Source organism: Plodia interpunctella, chromosome 13, assembly GCF_027563975.2.
Source record: "Plodia interpunctella isolate USDA-ARS_2022_Savannah chromosome 13, ilPloInte3.2, whole genome shotgun sequence".
Classification (NCBI taxonomy): domain Eukaryota; kingdom Metazoa; phylum Arthropoda; class Insecta; order Lepidoptera; family Pyralidae; genus Plodia; species Plodia interpunctella.
In genome coordinates, this window is record NC_071306.1 from 7,755,749 (window position 1) to 7,769,857 (window position 14,109).

At 37.7% G+C, this 14,109-nt stretch overlaps 2 protein-coding genes across 4 annotated transcripts in view; one reads left to right on the plus strand and one right to left on the minus strand.

The window, feature by feature from the left end:
- LOC128674985 (beta-3 adrenergic receptor-like) overlaps window positions 1-13,071 on the plus strand; it is a 57,707-nt gene extending 44,636 nt beyond the window's left edge. The window contains exons 3-4 of the mRNA XM_053754022.1: window positions 10,276-10,494; window positions 10,779-13,071. Coding sequence (XP_053609997.1) covers window positions 10,276-10,494; window positions 10,779-11,876 — 1,317 coding nt within the window. The 3' untranslated portion in view covers window positions 11,877-13,071. The remainder of the gene's footprint in view (window positions 1-10,275; window positions 10,495-10,778) is intronic.
- On the minus strand, window positions 1,776-7,811 carry LOC128674986 (uncharacterized). 3 transcript variants are annotated; one of them, XM_053754023.2, is made up of 8 exons: window positions 7,569-7,811; window positions 6,866-6,987; window positions 5,965-6,089; window positions 4,371-4,487; window positions 3,988-4,172; window positions 3,578-3,694; window positions 2,805-3,286; window positions 1,776-2,446 (listed from the first exon to the last, which is right to left on the minus strand). In XM_053754023.2, the coding sequence occupies exons 2-8, from the start codon at window positions 6,913-6,915 to the stop codon at window positions 2,218-2,220; spliced, it is 1,305 nt and encodes a 434-aa protein (XP_053609998.1). In that variant the 5' UTR covers window positions 6,916-6,987; window positions 7,569-7,811; the 3' UTR covers window positions 1,776-2,217. The 3 variants fall into 3 exon arrangements, with proteins under 3 accessions (XP_053609998.1, XP_053610000.1, XP_053610001.1); XM_053754025.2 differs by having other exon boundaries at window positions 7,559-7,811; XM_053754026.1 differs by lacking the exon at window positions 7,569-7,811 and adding an exon at window positions 7,357-7,540.
- Window positions 13,072-14,109: the final 1,038 nt, after the last annotated feature.

The window sequence follows — 14,109 nt, forward strand, 5'->3', positions numbered from 1 at the left end:
GCATGCTCAATGGCGGCAGAATGGGAATCGGTGGAAGAGAGAAAAAGAAGCATAAACGTATTGTCAACAGCAAGTCAAATTAACCTGAAGGGAGAGAGAGATTCCTTGTCAAATTCCTTCAAATCATATGACCATTTCGTTCTTGGCCCTCCTCTTGTGGAACCCAATGCGATCAATACTACAATTCGAGTAGGTAAATCAAATTGCCCTTAAAAACAGCCGGCGGTGATAATGGTGACTGTACATTTAAACAGCTTGATTCGCTGTTGGCCGTACGTGACCCTGTGGTTTGCCACTTCATATAGAATGACTAATGTAAACATTGCTTATTTATACCAATAAGTAGATAGGTAAGACCTTGGTATTATAGGCGTATTCCACAAATACATGCGTCTTCATTTATGCGACGGCGGAAGGGCAAGGGTGGCATATAAAGATCCCTTTTCTACCGTAACTTTATGCCTTCTACGTGGCTTCCCGTTTGCTTTTGTTGTCCGATTCTAAGCAAAATAATGTTTCTTGAGTTTTTGCTCGTTTTAAGGGCTTTCCAAGGACGAAAGACCCGTGATCCGTTCGTATAAAGTACTAGCTATACAGATTACAGCTAGACTTATATACTACGCATATTTTTGATCTCCTTAATTAAACTTTCCCCATGTTCTCGCTCATCTGAGCGTCTTTCCGGTTTTTTCCTCAGCCTGTAAATGTTGGAGCCCAGGATCCAATTTACTACTTTTTCCTCTTCACTACATACACACTTCTCACTACATTATTGGTATGTAAATATGTTTTTTTTTGCCGTCTACAGAAAGAATATAGAAATTGATTTAATTATTTGCTAAAAATTTTATTTGAACAAAATCCAAATCTTACCATATCTTAGCATAAAATTAGATCTGAATCTTGCAAAAATTCACCCCATATCTCTGCTAATCCGACCTACTGTGCTATAAATGTAGGAGTGTAGGTAGTACTTTCAAACGCAGATAAAATGCAGTCTTAAAATGGCGGACTCAAGATGGCTGAGGTTTTAATCGAGGTTGGAAATAAGATGACAGATAAAACATGGCTCAGATTTAATCATAGAAATAGCATTTCATTATTAAGTTCTGGAAGTGATGCTTGTCGTATTTTTGCCTTGAGCTCAAGATATTTTTGCTATAACAATAATATTTTATTGAACTATGTACATTTAACACCACCAATCTAACCAAATTCATTGAAATTTCGCTATTGACGTCGCATAGCGACCCAAGGGTCTAATTTAATTCTTACTAGCTGCCCGTCTCGGCTTCGCCCGGGTAAAAACATAATTAATTGTATTTCACCTTCCTTAGGAATCTCCGTGACTTACTTTTTGAGTTTATCGCCAACTACAGAAGCGGAATCTAGGTTGTCTGTCGCGAACATATAGATGTAGCAGAGGAATTTGTTTTGTTATTTGTAAGGATAAGGAAGGATATCGCAACACGCAATTGTACATGTTAATATTAGATGTTAATGTAGTGAGTACCTTAAGTAACCTCAGTTAAACTGTTTAACTAGTGAATCTCATGCCAGATAGTTCCACTTTTTCAAAATTAAATCACTGTCTACTGGGACCCTTTATTTCCACTCCCACTAGTTCAACTAATAAGTTATTAAGTCGTTGAACTTGTGAGATTGGATCTAAAAAAGATTAGTTGATGAATATGAAAAAAAAATATATATTTATTATTAATTTTTTCTGTAAAATAATTACAAAATAGTTTATGAAACAATATAAAAATTCCACAAAACAATAACAAATATGTATAAACCAAACATACATAATCATTTCAAATAACAACTGTATTAAAACGAACAACAAACTAATAACTTTAGGGTTTAAAAGCACTTCCAAATTCAATTTATTGTTATGTAACATTTTCATCTTTCAGTTTATTTTTTCTTATACCAATCAGTTATGCAATATTTATGAAAATACATACCCGAATTTAAATTTTAATGATATTAATAACTACGAATATCTGTAGATAAATAAAAATTCCAAAAAATATTTTAATCTGGAAAACGATAGTGCAGATAATTCAATGATTTTTATAAATCAAAGCGTGCAGTTTATTTTATGAATAATTAGGTACGTACCTAATTAATTTCCAGAGCTTTTTTTTTGTCTATATTTAATTATTTATTAAGCAAGAACTTATAGATCCTTCTGACAAAATACTTTAGTATTTATTGTATTAGAGTGCTTATTAATTTTCCAAATAGCGCAGGAGCTAGTTTAGTTTCAGTACTAAACATTTCAGGAGACTGACTCAGCTCAACAACAGGGGAAGAAAGAAATGGAGAAATTTTGAAATACTTGGAATCAGATATAATATCTCTTTTCTTTCTAACTGGAAAGCCCTTGGCGTCCAGTTCGTAGTCCTCCTCTTTTTGAGAATATTCTTCGCCTTTGTGTCTGCAAATTAATTTTTGACAAAATTCAAATAGGCAATCTCTTTGCCAATTTTATGAGTGTATGCGCGCGCAGAAGCTGAACCAAAGTAGGTAAATTACATTCCAAACCTTACTGTAGTAACTATATGTAATAAATTCGTGTAAATAGAAGTGTCTCGGTCTAATTTATTGCGCACTTTAAAATATTTTGTCTTTTTTATCAGATAACCTTCAAAACGATTATGAAAGGATTTTGACGAACGACAAAATAAAAGCAGTAGTTACCGCTTTTATTTACTGAATTTAGAGTTACTATATTTATTTAGCAACGTTTTGATTTTATTAATCTACTCACATAATAACATAGGTATAATAAATACCTTGACAACTCTTCTCTCATCTTCTGGTCAAGCCTATCCGATTCATCGCCTGATTTTATACCTTCATCATATTTGTCTTTGGTCTCAGCTTTCCTTCCTTCAGTGAATATTAACACAGGTGGCCCTGAGAACTGTCGCCTTTCAGCAGCCGGGGTAGCTGGTATTATAGGCCCCTTCATGTCCACCTTGATAGGCTGGGGCAACGTCGGCTGTGATACTGGATAAATTTCGTTGTAAAGAAATAATGGTGTTGGTGACGTCGGTAAATATGGATTGATTGTACTCCAATACACAGCGGAACCCAAATTCTGATCTGGTACAGCGTTTCGAGCAGGGTTCAAATATTGGTATAATTTTGGATCGTAGGGATTGAATCTTCTTCCATTTAATAGTAGCGAATAGGCATCTGGGGACTCCGCTTTGGGAGGTGGCGGATGCATGACTTCATCTGGTATCTCAGGGCCTCTTGGGTCCTTTGCCATCTAAAACACGACAAAGGTATAGTATAGTGTCATTCGCTTATTTTGATTTGCCTTCAAAATGAGAAAGGTGTTAACGAACGTTTGGCAGGCGGATACGCCCTAGAATATGACCACTTCTTATGAATGGTACCAAATAGCATTCCCATGGGTTGACGTTAGGAAGGCGACCGGTTGTAAAATCATAGCCGAATCAAAATAAATCTAAAAATTTGAAATTAATTCTTTGAAGCTGTACCCAGGCTTCATGGCGTCAAACGCGCGAAGAAAGATTAAGATATGGTGTCTACGAACCATTCGCCTTGCACTTTCAGTAGTGGAGGTCGCGGCAATAAAGTTATACCTTCTCTTGTTGAGGATGCCTTGTATAGCTTTCAACTTGTTTAGTTCATTATAACCTTTTCCTTGTATCTGAAAACATACGTACATTATTGGATGAAAATAAAATTGTTTTCTATTTACAATATTTATTACTTAATTATATTATATTTTTTTATTGGCTGTTGGCTGTCAGCGTCTCCGCCCGCGACAAAAAGTAGCCTGTGTCGCTCTCCTTTCCAACTATGTCTACACATAAATAAGTACTTTGTGGATGTGGATAACTATATGAAAAGTGGCTTAACATAGTGTACATTTTGACAAACATGCCAACGTGTTTTACCTATGTTCACAAAATAAACGAATTTGAATATGAATTTGGGTACCTCAGCCATTTCAATATCAGGGGTGTATGAAGATTTAGTGATGGGCTCATCTAGGGGCTTGGCCGTGAGCTTCAGCAAGCCACCTTCGAACTTGTTGTGGTCTCCAGAGTTGTACATGGAGTCCTCCAGTCTCCTCCTACCTGATTGGTCCGCAATCTGGTCCCCCGCCGGAGCCCCAGTCACCACTGTAATTTACACATACCTATGTCAGAAATTAAAAAAAAAAACAGTTTCAAAATCTGTTGTATGGTTTTAAGGATCTAAACGATAGGGACAGACAGACAGCGGGAAGCGATGACGTATGGACATCGAAACTTGTTCTGCGTTCTCTGTCGACTGACAATGGCTTCAAGCTAGCGAATTAAGTAAATATGATTACTCACAATTGTCCTCGTTGATGAGGCCGTCAACTGGCATGTGGCCGGCTCTCCTCCAGTCCATGTCGTCTGCAATCTCGTCGTCAAACACACCTCGCTTCAGGTACACAGATACGTTGGTCTCTGAAAAGATATGTTATCTTACTATAAATTTGTGTATATCTTTCAGCACATTAAAAGTTATTTAATCGTTTCAAAATTGTACTCGGTAAATCGTAGATTTGAAAATTGTCGTACAATTTAAAAAAAAAAATGTGTTTGTAAAGATTTTCATTTCTTAATCTATTTATATTTTGACGACAAAATTATAAATATTTTGTTATTATTTATTTATATTTAATATTAATAAGAAAACCAACTCCAGTGATTTATTTTCATCTCTCCTAAAGAAGGAAGTTTTATTTGATAGGTGTAACATTAGAGGTGTAGGAAGAGGTTTTTGGATTTAGTAAACTTTTTGTAAATTATTAAACTTTAAAGTGCCAGTTTTCGTTAGAGTCATAGTTAGAGTCTAGCAACGAAACGGTTGTTGTTATGAATTCAAATGTTACGGCTTTAGTACACATATATAACGAAATTAGAAGGAAAAGTATCACACCTAAGTTGGTTTTATAAGTTAAAACTTCGAACAACTCTAGGGAAAATATTTAGACCTAATTCTTATTCTAACTAATATTATAAATGCGAAAGTAAGTTTGTTTGTTATCTCTTGACGATCTAACTACTCAACCAATCTTCTTGAATTTTTGCGTACATGTAGTTTGAAGTATTAAAAAGGACATAGGGTACCTTTCATCCTGGAAAATTAACGCGAGTGAAGCCGCGGGCAAAAGATAGTTATCTATAAATCATAAAAGTTTATATTACCAAATAATAATTGTTGTAGTAAACTACGGAACCCTACACTGTGCGTGGCCCGATACGCACTTGGCCGGTTATTGTTTAATCAGCATACTTTACCTTATCTGCAGCCTTTTGAGATTAACGCATCAACATAATTAAGATGTACGGGAGCGCTAAAAATAACCTCTCATGAAATATTCTAGCTACGATGACTTGAGATCACATAGAATAAATTTGGCTAATTAGCTCATTTTAATGAGACTTATATAAAATATTTAAATGGCAGAGTTCATTATGTTAATAACATCGTAAAAATTACATTGCTGGTTGAATATTGTCACTTATGATTTATATCCTAGCCTAGGTAGGCATAAGAGAAAGAAAAATATTTGTGTTATATAAGGAACTAAGTAACTTCATGAAATACCTAAACAACTCTTGTAAACAAAAAGGTAGTAACCCAGTAGTTAGGACGCCTGTTATCGAGCAGGTCACATGTTCGAATGCCGCTTCTTCCTATTTGAATTATATAGTAGTTATCGTAGACCGTCACTTTCTTCCAAGGGTTACAGCCAGAATACTCTCGCTAGTATACACTAGCACATTGCCTGTTAGGTTCACTAGTTCATGTATGCGACTTCCTTGTCACATACATGAACTAGTGAACCATCGACCTTTAGGAGAGTTGAATAAACGTTGACACCAGCTTTAGCAATAACAGATTCTATATGGAAGGAAAAGAGTGTTATAAGCGAACCTTTCAAGTCAATGTACTCAGCTAGAGAGTAGTTATATCCCAGAGCGATGCCCGATAGCGAGGAAGTCATCATGAGGAAGCAGACGGCGGAGCTGATGCAGCAAGACATGGCGAATGTCCATGCCCTGAAATTAATACATAGCGATGAGGCCTTATCAGATTTTGCACCTCGTCCCTTTCATACGGAACATACGTACATACATATTGCTAAATCTACCAGAACAAATAGGGAATGTAGACAAGAGGTAGACATTGGTACAAAGGTAGTCTGCATGGATGGACCTCACTCTTATCAATTTGTGTCGTCAAACAGCAGTGCTTGTAATGTTGTGTTCCGGTTTGAAGTGTGAGAGAGGCAGTTTAACTACAGGGTACTGTGGAAAAAGATCCACAAATTAGGCCCGCACATGAAACACCCCTGGTGTTGCAGACGTTTATAGGCTGTGGTGACCACTTACTCTCTGGTGGGATACATGCCCATATGGTAGTAGAAAAGCGATACAACCAACCTTGAGGAAATTGTGTCAGCTGTTAAAGGCCTAGTATAAAATGCAATGGAATCAATGCGATTACAGTTGAGCAACTCCGAAACTCGCAACCATCTGCGCTGACTTGGTTCTTGAATATGTTTGATAACAGTATCTGTAGGACTCCAATACTCCAAAATAAGGAAAACAAAAGTAAAGTCAAAAACGACTCATTTCTTTCTTGTGCCATACATACAAGTGAATGAAAAGCATTTATTTACTTGTAATCTATGTATGTAGGTACGAGTGTGTATGAATAATTTAATGTCACTATGTTTATTGTTTGTTCAGACGGAATAGCAACTCAATTTTAAAGCAAATGTCTACAACCGAACTGAACAAAATTTTAAAATTCTTAGACGTACGACGTTTACCTCTGTATCAGATCGACCATCCAGCCGACGCAGGTGAAGATGCAACACATTTTGATAACACTGCCGCATCAGCCTTCGTTGTACTAAATAATGCACATCTGCTATTTCTTGAAAATTAAGTACTGAAATAATTTTACAACTGAGAAACCATGTATTATTAAGATCCTATATATTTTGGTTCATCCCCAATTAGGTTTATGGCATGTGGATTCCGTATTAACACAGAACTATATTACACTAGCGGCCCATCCCGGTTTCGCTCGTGTGCTACTAACTAAACCTTCCTATGGAATCACACTTATTGGCGAAAACCCCATGAAAATTCATGCATCAGTTTTTGAATTTATCGCGAATAGACAGACAGACGTGTCAGTGGACTTTGTTTAATAATGTAAGAAGAATATCCTTCTGTGGATGTCGTGCGACCACATGCATGGCAAAAAACTCGACTGATTATGGTTATGAATCCTGTAGAAGTAATTTTCGAGTACCCAGATCAAGCAGTTTTTTCCACGACGCCGTTGCACATGCATTCTTTTTTCTAGTTGGAGCAAAATAAAGAGCCGAAAATAGCCAACAAGAATGGCAAAACTGCAGGTTACAACGTCCGTCTCTGTCGTTTTAGCGGTTTTCCGGTTATTTCCTTAGCCATCCGCCGTCCACTCTGTCAGCGACAATTGTTTTTTTAGTTACCTCAACGAACCTTTTGGGCATTTCACAGAAGAGGGAGGATGCCCCAAATTTTATGATAATAGGAGTCTAACTATCACGTAGACTCCCACAAAGTCCGTTTTGAATAGTTGTAAAAAATCATAACGATTGTTTATTCAAGTTCCGCAATTACATCAATTTTCTATTTATGAGTTTATTCAACATCTAAGAATAGATATTCTGGTAAAAATATGTCATTTTAATGAAGTTCGACTGTCTGTGGTCATTTTGTAACATCATAGCATAGCCAACAAGTCATACTTGTAGTTTTTATTTTGAATAAGGCAAAGAAATAGTACAACTCTAAACTAGCGGGCCATTCCGACTTCGCTCGGTTAAAACCATACCAAATTGTACGCCTAAATCTTCCTCAGGAATCACACTATCTATTAAAAAGACCCGCATCAAAATCAGTTGCGTATAAGATTTATTTATTTATTTATTACGGGAAGTTAATTTATTGTTTTGAACTAAGTAGTGACAGTGACTATAAAGTGAGTTTGTTTGTTCATCTTACACGTCAGGATTGTGGTGGTTTTTGGTGTGGAGATAGAGAGCAGGAGATTGACATAGGCGTGACACTTGAGCGGAGCCGCGGACATAAACTAGCATTGGATATTATATTATCTACTAGCGGCCTGTTCTGACGGCGTTTGATTAATACTGTTACTCCTGAACGTCTCGTCTATCACTGTGTCAAATTTCATCAAAATGATCCAGTAGTTTTGGAGTTCATTTATTTCAAACAAAAAATACAAATCTTATACCTATCTTTATAATATTAGCATATATGGACGAATACGACGTAATTAACTATATCATTAATTTATTCATCAAAACTGTTGCTGTGATATGGTAGAAAAGTGCTCAAAAATACACGTTCGCTCATAGTTCTCACTTTGTGAATACCAAACGAAGAGTAAATTGGTTCTGCTACCGGATAATGGAACTGATAGGCAACAATAACATTCCCAAGGAGGGTTGACGTCAGGCAGGCGGCCGGTTGTAAAATCACAGCCGAATTAAAAAAATATATAATTTTTTTCACTGACGCAACTTTACAAACCCGAACGCAACTGGGAACATGCAGAGATGATAAAGAAAAACGTTACATAACACTTCCAAGACACCCTAGTTTTCAGCGAGTGTGACAGGAAGTCGTTCCAACCAATCCCACTTGTTGCTATCTCACCGCCGCCGGAAACAAGCGAGGGCACCACTGAGCCTCGGGAACACCCCACGTCCCACTTCCGGCGGGCTATACGCGTTTTCCACAATATCATAAAAGTATGTGAAAAATTTTCCTACTTCACTCCTGAGGTTTTATGTTCCAGATTTAAACGGTAGCATTTTTAAATTTGTATTCGTGGAATTTGAATTTTGGGAGCTAAGCTTTGTGTTGTGAAATAAAGTCGTGTATAGACTATATTTATAAGGTTTCGTACACATATAGGAACAACAAAAACTTTATTTATTCACTATAACGACGCTGTGGTGTAGTGGTTAACATCTGGAGACACAAGGTTCGATTTTATGATTAATGAATTCATAAATATAAAAAATTCATGAGCAAAAGCTCATAACCACTAATAACTTTGAAATAGGTAATTTTATTATTAAACTAGTCGCCCGTCCAGAATTCGCTCGCGTAAAAGCATAATAAATTGTACAAATAAACCTTCCTTAGAAATTACATTATATTAGTATTGGTGAAAACTGCATGAAAATCCGTGCGACAAACAGACGCGACGTTGTTTTAAACTGAAGTTCGAATAACTAATGTAAAAAACTTGTCCGTCTATTCGTTGGATGAGCCAAGACCGTCTGTCTTCATATTTTCCGATAAAACTTTTGCAATTTTCCAATTTCTACGATATAATGAAAGTATTTCATATGCTGAATCTGGAAATTTGCCATACATATTCAGAATTTTCATAAAAATATATTTGCACGTTTGAAAAATATATAGTAGAAAACGAACTTTAAACTTATGTATAACACATTTAGAAATAGGATAAGTATTATTATATCAATCAACAAAAAAAATCTTTATTTCTCCACAATCTAGACTAAACAATTATTGACATCATACAGGTTTAGTTGCTTATCGATCGAGGGACCGAACTAACTTGCTTACCATTGAAGGGTTAAAGTTTATATGTCCCCAACTTTAATTACTGTTATTATATAAATTACGATTGTGAGAGACTGGTGTCTAAACAAAGCAAAGCACAGGCTTTCAGGCTTTGCTTAGTTTAGACACCAGTCTCTCACAATCGTGATTTATATAATAACAATAATTAAAGTTGGGGACATATAAACTTGAGATACAGATCTCAGTACACCAACCACTTTATATGTCTATGTGTATGTATATCTATGTGTAAGTGCTTAGCATAAAATACAATTAAGTATAGTAAGCTGCAAAAGTCCATATATAGCATAATGGCTATATTGGCGTGCGCGCATCTCACACACACATCGATATAAACTACAACAAATAAATGTTGATAGTGTTTTGTTTCAGTTGTCTTTATTTTACAGCAGCATAGATCCACGAAGAGCCCGCACATTCCGTATGTATAATGTGTACCATATACAAATACTCAATAATCAGCTGTGGCGAAGCCTTCACTCTATAGCCATACAAATTGCTAAGTACAGACTTTTTCTAAATCTCTATTTTTCTTTATTTCCAGCCAGCGTCAGCATCATCAGTTTTATTAGTGCACCTGGGTGCTGTGGGTGCGCTGGCGAGTGGCGCGGCGTTGTGCGGGCGGGGCGGCGCGTGCGCATGTGGGGCGCTGCTACACGCGCTGCATCCGCTGCAACTGTGGACTGTATGCGGACTGCATGCTGACCGTGCAGCAGCTATAGCTGCTCCGTTGCATTATGCTGCTATTGTTTCTGCTCGAAAGGTAGATTTCGTATTCGTTTTGTTGGTGTACGGTCGGCTGCAAAAGCCGGACATGGTATGGATATGGACTTTTGCAACCTACCGTACATATCTTGGTGCAGTGATGGCATATTGATATACATTATTTCTCAGGATTGTTCTATGCCCATAACTGTGGGATTTAGCCACTTGGATTTTTTTTTCCATTTATTTAAAACAATAAAACTGTAGTGCTAAATACATAAATCAAGACTCTCATTTCTCATACCAGACAGATTTAGATATTCATATGTAATTCAATATCAGGTGATGATATGTGTTGCCGGCGGATGGGTGGCAACAGCAGCTCTTCTGGCCCCGTTGGCCGCAGCGCAGCCTCCGCTATCCTTCAACAGCGGGCTCGGCAACTGCGCGCCCGACTGCGGCTCCGGCCCCGCCGCGCTCGCCTTCTGCCTGATCTACGCTATACTCACCCTACTCCTCCCCGTCGTACTCGTCCTACTCTGCAGTCTTAAAATACTCCGCATCGCCCGCTACCATCGACACAGGATAGCTGCAGCTATCTACGAAGTCACGCTCTCAGCTCAAGTCACTGTAACACACCAACGCAACCCATTCTCCCCACCACCGCCACCCCGACGACGAGCCTTGTCAGCAATCATCCAACCTCTAGGATCCTTGGCAATCCTCTACTTTCCTTACTACTGTGTTCTAATCTGGCCAGCCATTGCCATTCCCCCACAGCCTGTCGCCGCAATAGCAGCCGTATTGCTAGCAGCAGCTCCCCCTATCAACGGAATTTTGTATGGAATCAGAAGCCGTGCGCTCCGAGATTCCTTGCGTAATTATAGACGTAAAAGAATGACGAAAAGTGAAGTAACTCAGGAAATCCAAGCGAGGACTCCTAGTGCGTGTGGGTCTCGGAGACCTTCATTGTCGGCTGGTTCAGGATGTATACGGCCGCCGACAACTAGACGGTTATCAGATGCCGCGGCGATGGGGGCTCGCGGGTCGGAGCGGCCGGCGCAGCGCGCGGCTTCTTGTAATATGCTGCAGGATTCACAGGAAGAAGACATGCCTCGACCACGAACTTCCGCAATTCCTTTGATCCGTGCTCCGCCACATGTTGTGTTAGGCAGGGCACTAGGATTGGAAGAAACTGGTACTAGAGGTAGGCGAAGACAATCGCCTCGGATCACTGTGACTCGGGCAATGTCTGATGAGAGCGAGTCTCCGACGAGGCGTCCTCTTTGTCGGCAGCATTCTCGTTCCAGTGGCGCCTTGTTGGGAGGCATGTCATACGCCCCCGCCCTCTCCGAAAACATGAGCATCGACCATGCTGATGAGCAGCTCCTTCTGTCGTGGCCGCAGCACCAGGCCAACACTAAACATAACGCTTTCTAAAACGGGTATTGTTAGGATAGTTTCAGATAGATGTGCATTTAAAGACAATAAATAAGTGTGCGGTTCAAAGTCGAGTCAGCTTCGGTGTAATCAGATGTTTATTTTTTAAATGCTTTGTACCTAACCGTCTCTACTCGACCTTTTCCGACCAAGTCGTGACCAAATCTAAAGTTTCCTACTATTAGTACTTACTGTATTATTAGACGTAATAATTTCTCCTACAGGGTTCCTCCATATCGTTAGCTTTACCTACAGAAGTATTATTTTAGAAAGTATTTCTATAAAAATACCAAATTTCTGAAATATTCCATAGGTATAGGACAGATTTTATGAAATTGTTGCATTTTATTTTAGATGTATATCATATTTTTATAGACTCTTCTAAGAATTGTTATAAACTTAATTCACGTATGTGTTCTAGTGTTTGCAGAAGATAAAATAATAATGCACGGAATTAGTCTGAGATGTAAATTAAATTTATTTTTAGTACAATTGCAACGCTTTTTCTTAGCGCCGCCGTCCAAGTCTGAAACTGCTTAAAATGTTTTTCAAATTTGATGACAAGTATAAAATTGTTAATAACATAAACATGAATTTATGTAAAAATAAAATATACTTTAATAACGTTTTTCTACCTATACATATTTAGACTCGAGAAATTTTCTACACCATCTTGAGATATTGCCAAAAATTGTACCTAACCTATAAAGAAGCTATTCAGTAATTCGGATTTTGTAATAAACTCAATTTGTGAATCGATTGCTTTTATTTTGTGATCTGTAACTTGAAGGCAAAATAACAGACTCGCGCCGGAATCACAAAAAAAAAATTAACAAACATAGTTTCGCGGTTTTCGTTTCGCAGCAAATTTTTTTTTTTTTGATTAAGCATTACTTATTTTTTGATCTATATATATGGTTGGCGGGTTCGCGGTAATTCGCGGCGAGAGTCTCCACTTTTTTTTATTTGCACCTATATTTTTTACACTGGATTCTAAATTATTTTTGCATATTAAAGTAATATATATTTGCAGTACTGTCCTGATGGTAGAGTAGTTCTAGAATAAAAAAATATATGTCGTTATTTAATGATAAATGTTTATGCAGATAATACGAACTGTTATTCTAGTCAAAAGATCTTATTTTAATGTATCAGTGTTTTAAGTTAGGTTAATTAAGTGATCAATTAAACAAAACGAAGAAGTATTTTTGTCTTATTTTTCACAACTGGGTACACTACTTAATTCTGCTAACCTACAGTCAAATTCGTGTCTCAATAGTAAGTACATATGTGTGTGAATATTTTATTTAACGGTAGTTACATTTAAAATCCATTGACTGATTCCCGACTGTAAATATCGTATGAAGCGACTAAGGAGAAATAAAAATAAAAAGCTGATAGGGAACAACAGCATTCCCAAAGAGGATTGACCCCAGGCCGGTCATAAAATTATAGCTAAATCTTTAAAATTCAAATTCAAATTTAGGCGGACCTCAGGCTGCTTATGTCGCAGCCGCGAATTGCTGTAAACAGCAATTCAATTAAACAAGGCTATATGTCCCTTAGTGTCCTCGTTCCTCGATATGGAGTGTGGTCCTATTTTTGCGCACACACCACACACGTGGACGCCGCAACCATCTGCAAATAGCCCGCATGAAGCCAAGATAAAATGCTAGTACGGTATATATTTAGCCATGAGTACTGAGAAACGAATAATTACCGATATATGAGCAGTGTCATTACACTCTATTTAAAATAGACGCGGGCGGCGTTCCTGTAATAATAACAGTGAATTCGTACAGTCATCGGCAAAGGATTGGTCTGGGAGCAAGCAAGAGAAGCAAAGAGTATAAAAATGTGACAGCTAACTTTAATCCCGAGACCAAAAATGTGACGTGACGACAACCACGCCGCAATGTGATTGGTTAGCTGCGTCTCACTGCGAATCGACATGAGAATGAGTGAGATTTCACTTCTCATTGACCTTTGTATGCACTATGGCCCATACAAAGGAATTCTCAAATAATAAGCATCAGGACCGTTAACAAGTGGCTGATTTAACGCTAGTTTACAGTTCTCCTTATAATCATTAATTAATGTCAAATATCATACTGATTGACGATCGGGAAATGTAAACTTACGTAGATCAAAGAACAAAGATCGATATTTCGACAAGACTGACGGTATTTGGTCTCATTATCATATGCTCCCGATTGAATTCGGGACTGTGAGG

What these genes read in the sequence shown, in the direction of transcription:
- LOC128674986 (XM_053754023.2), bottom strand. Translation starts at nt 6,915, where the DNA reads ATGTGTTGCATCTTCACCTGCGTCGGCTGGATGGTCGATCTGATACAG. An exon ending in CTGATATTGAAATGGCTGAG is followed by an intron (nt 3,695 to 3,987) that starts GTACCCAAATTC and finishes GTATGTTTTCAG; the next exon opens with ATACAAGGAAAAGGTTATAA. An exon ending in CTGAAAGTGCAAGGCGAATG is followed by an intron (nt 3,287 to 3,577) that starts GTTCGTAGACAC and finishes GTCGTGTTTTAG; the next exon opens with ATGGCAAAGGACCCAAGAGG.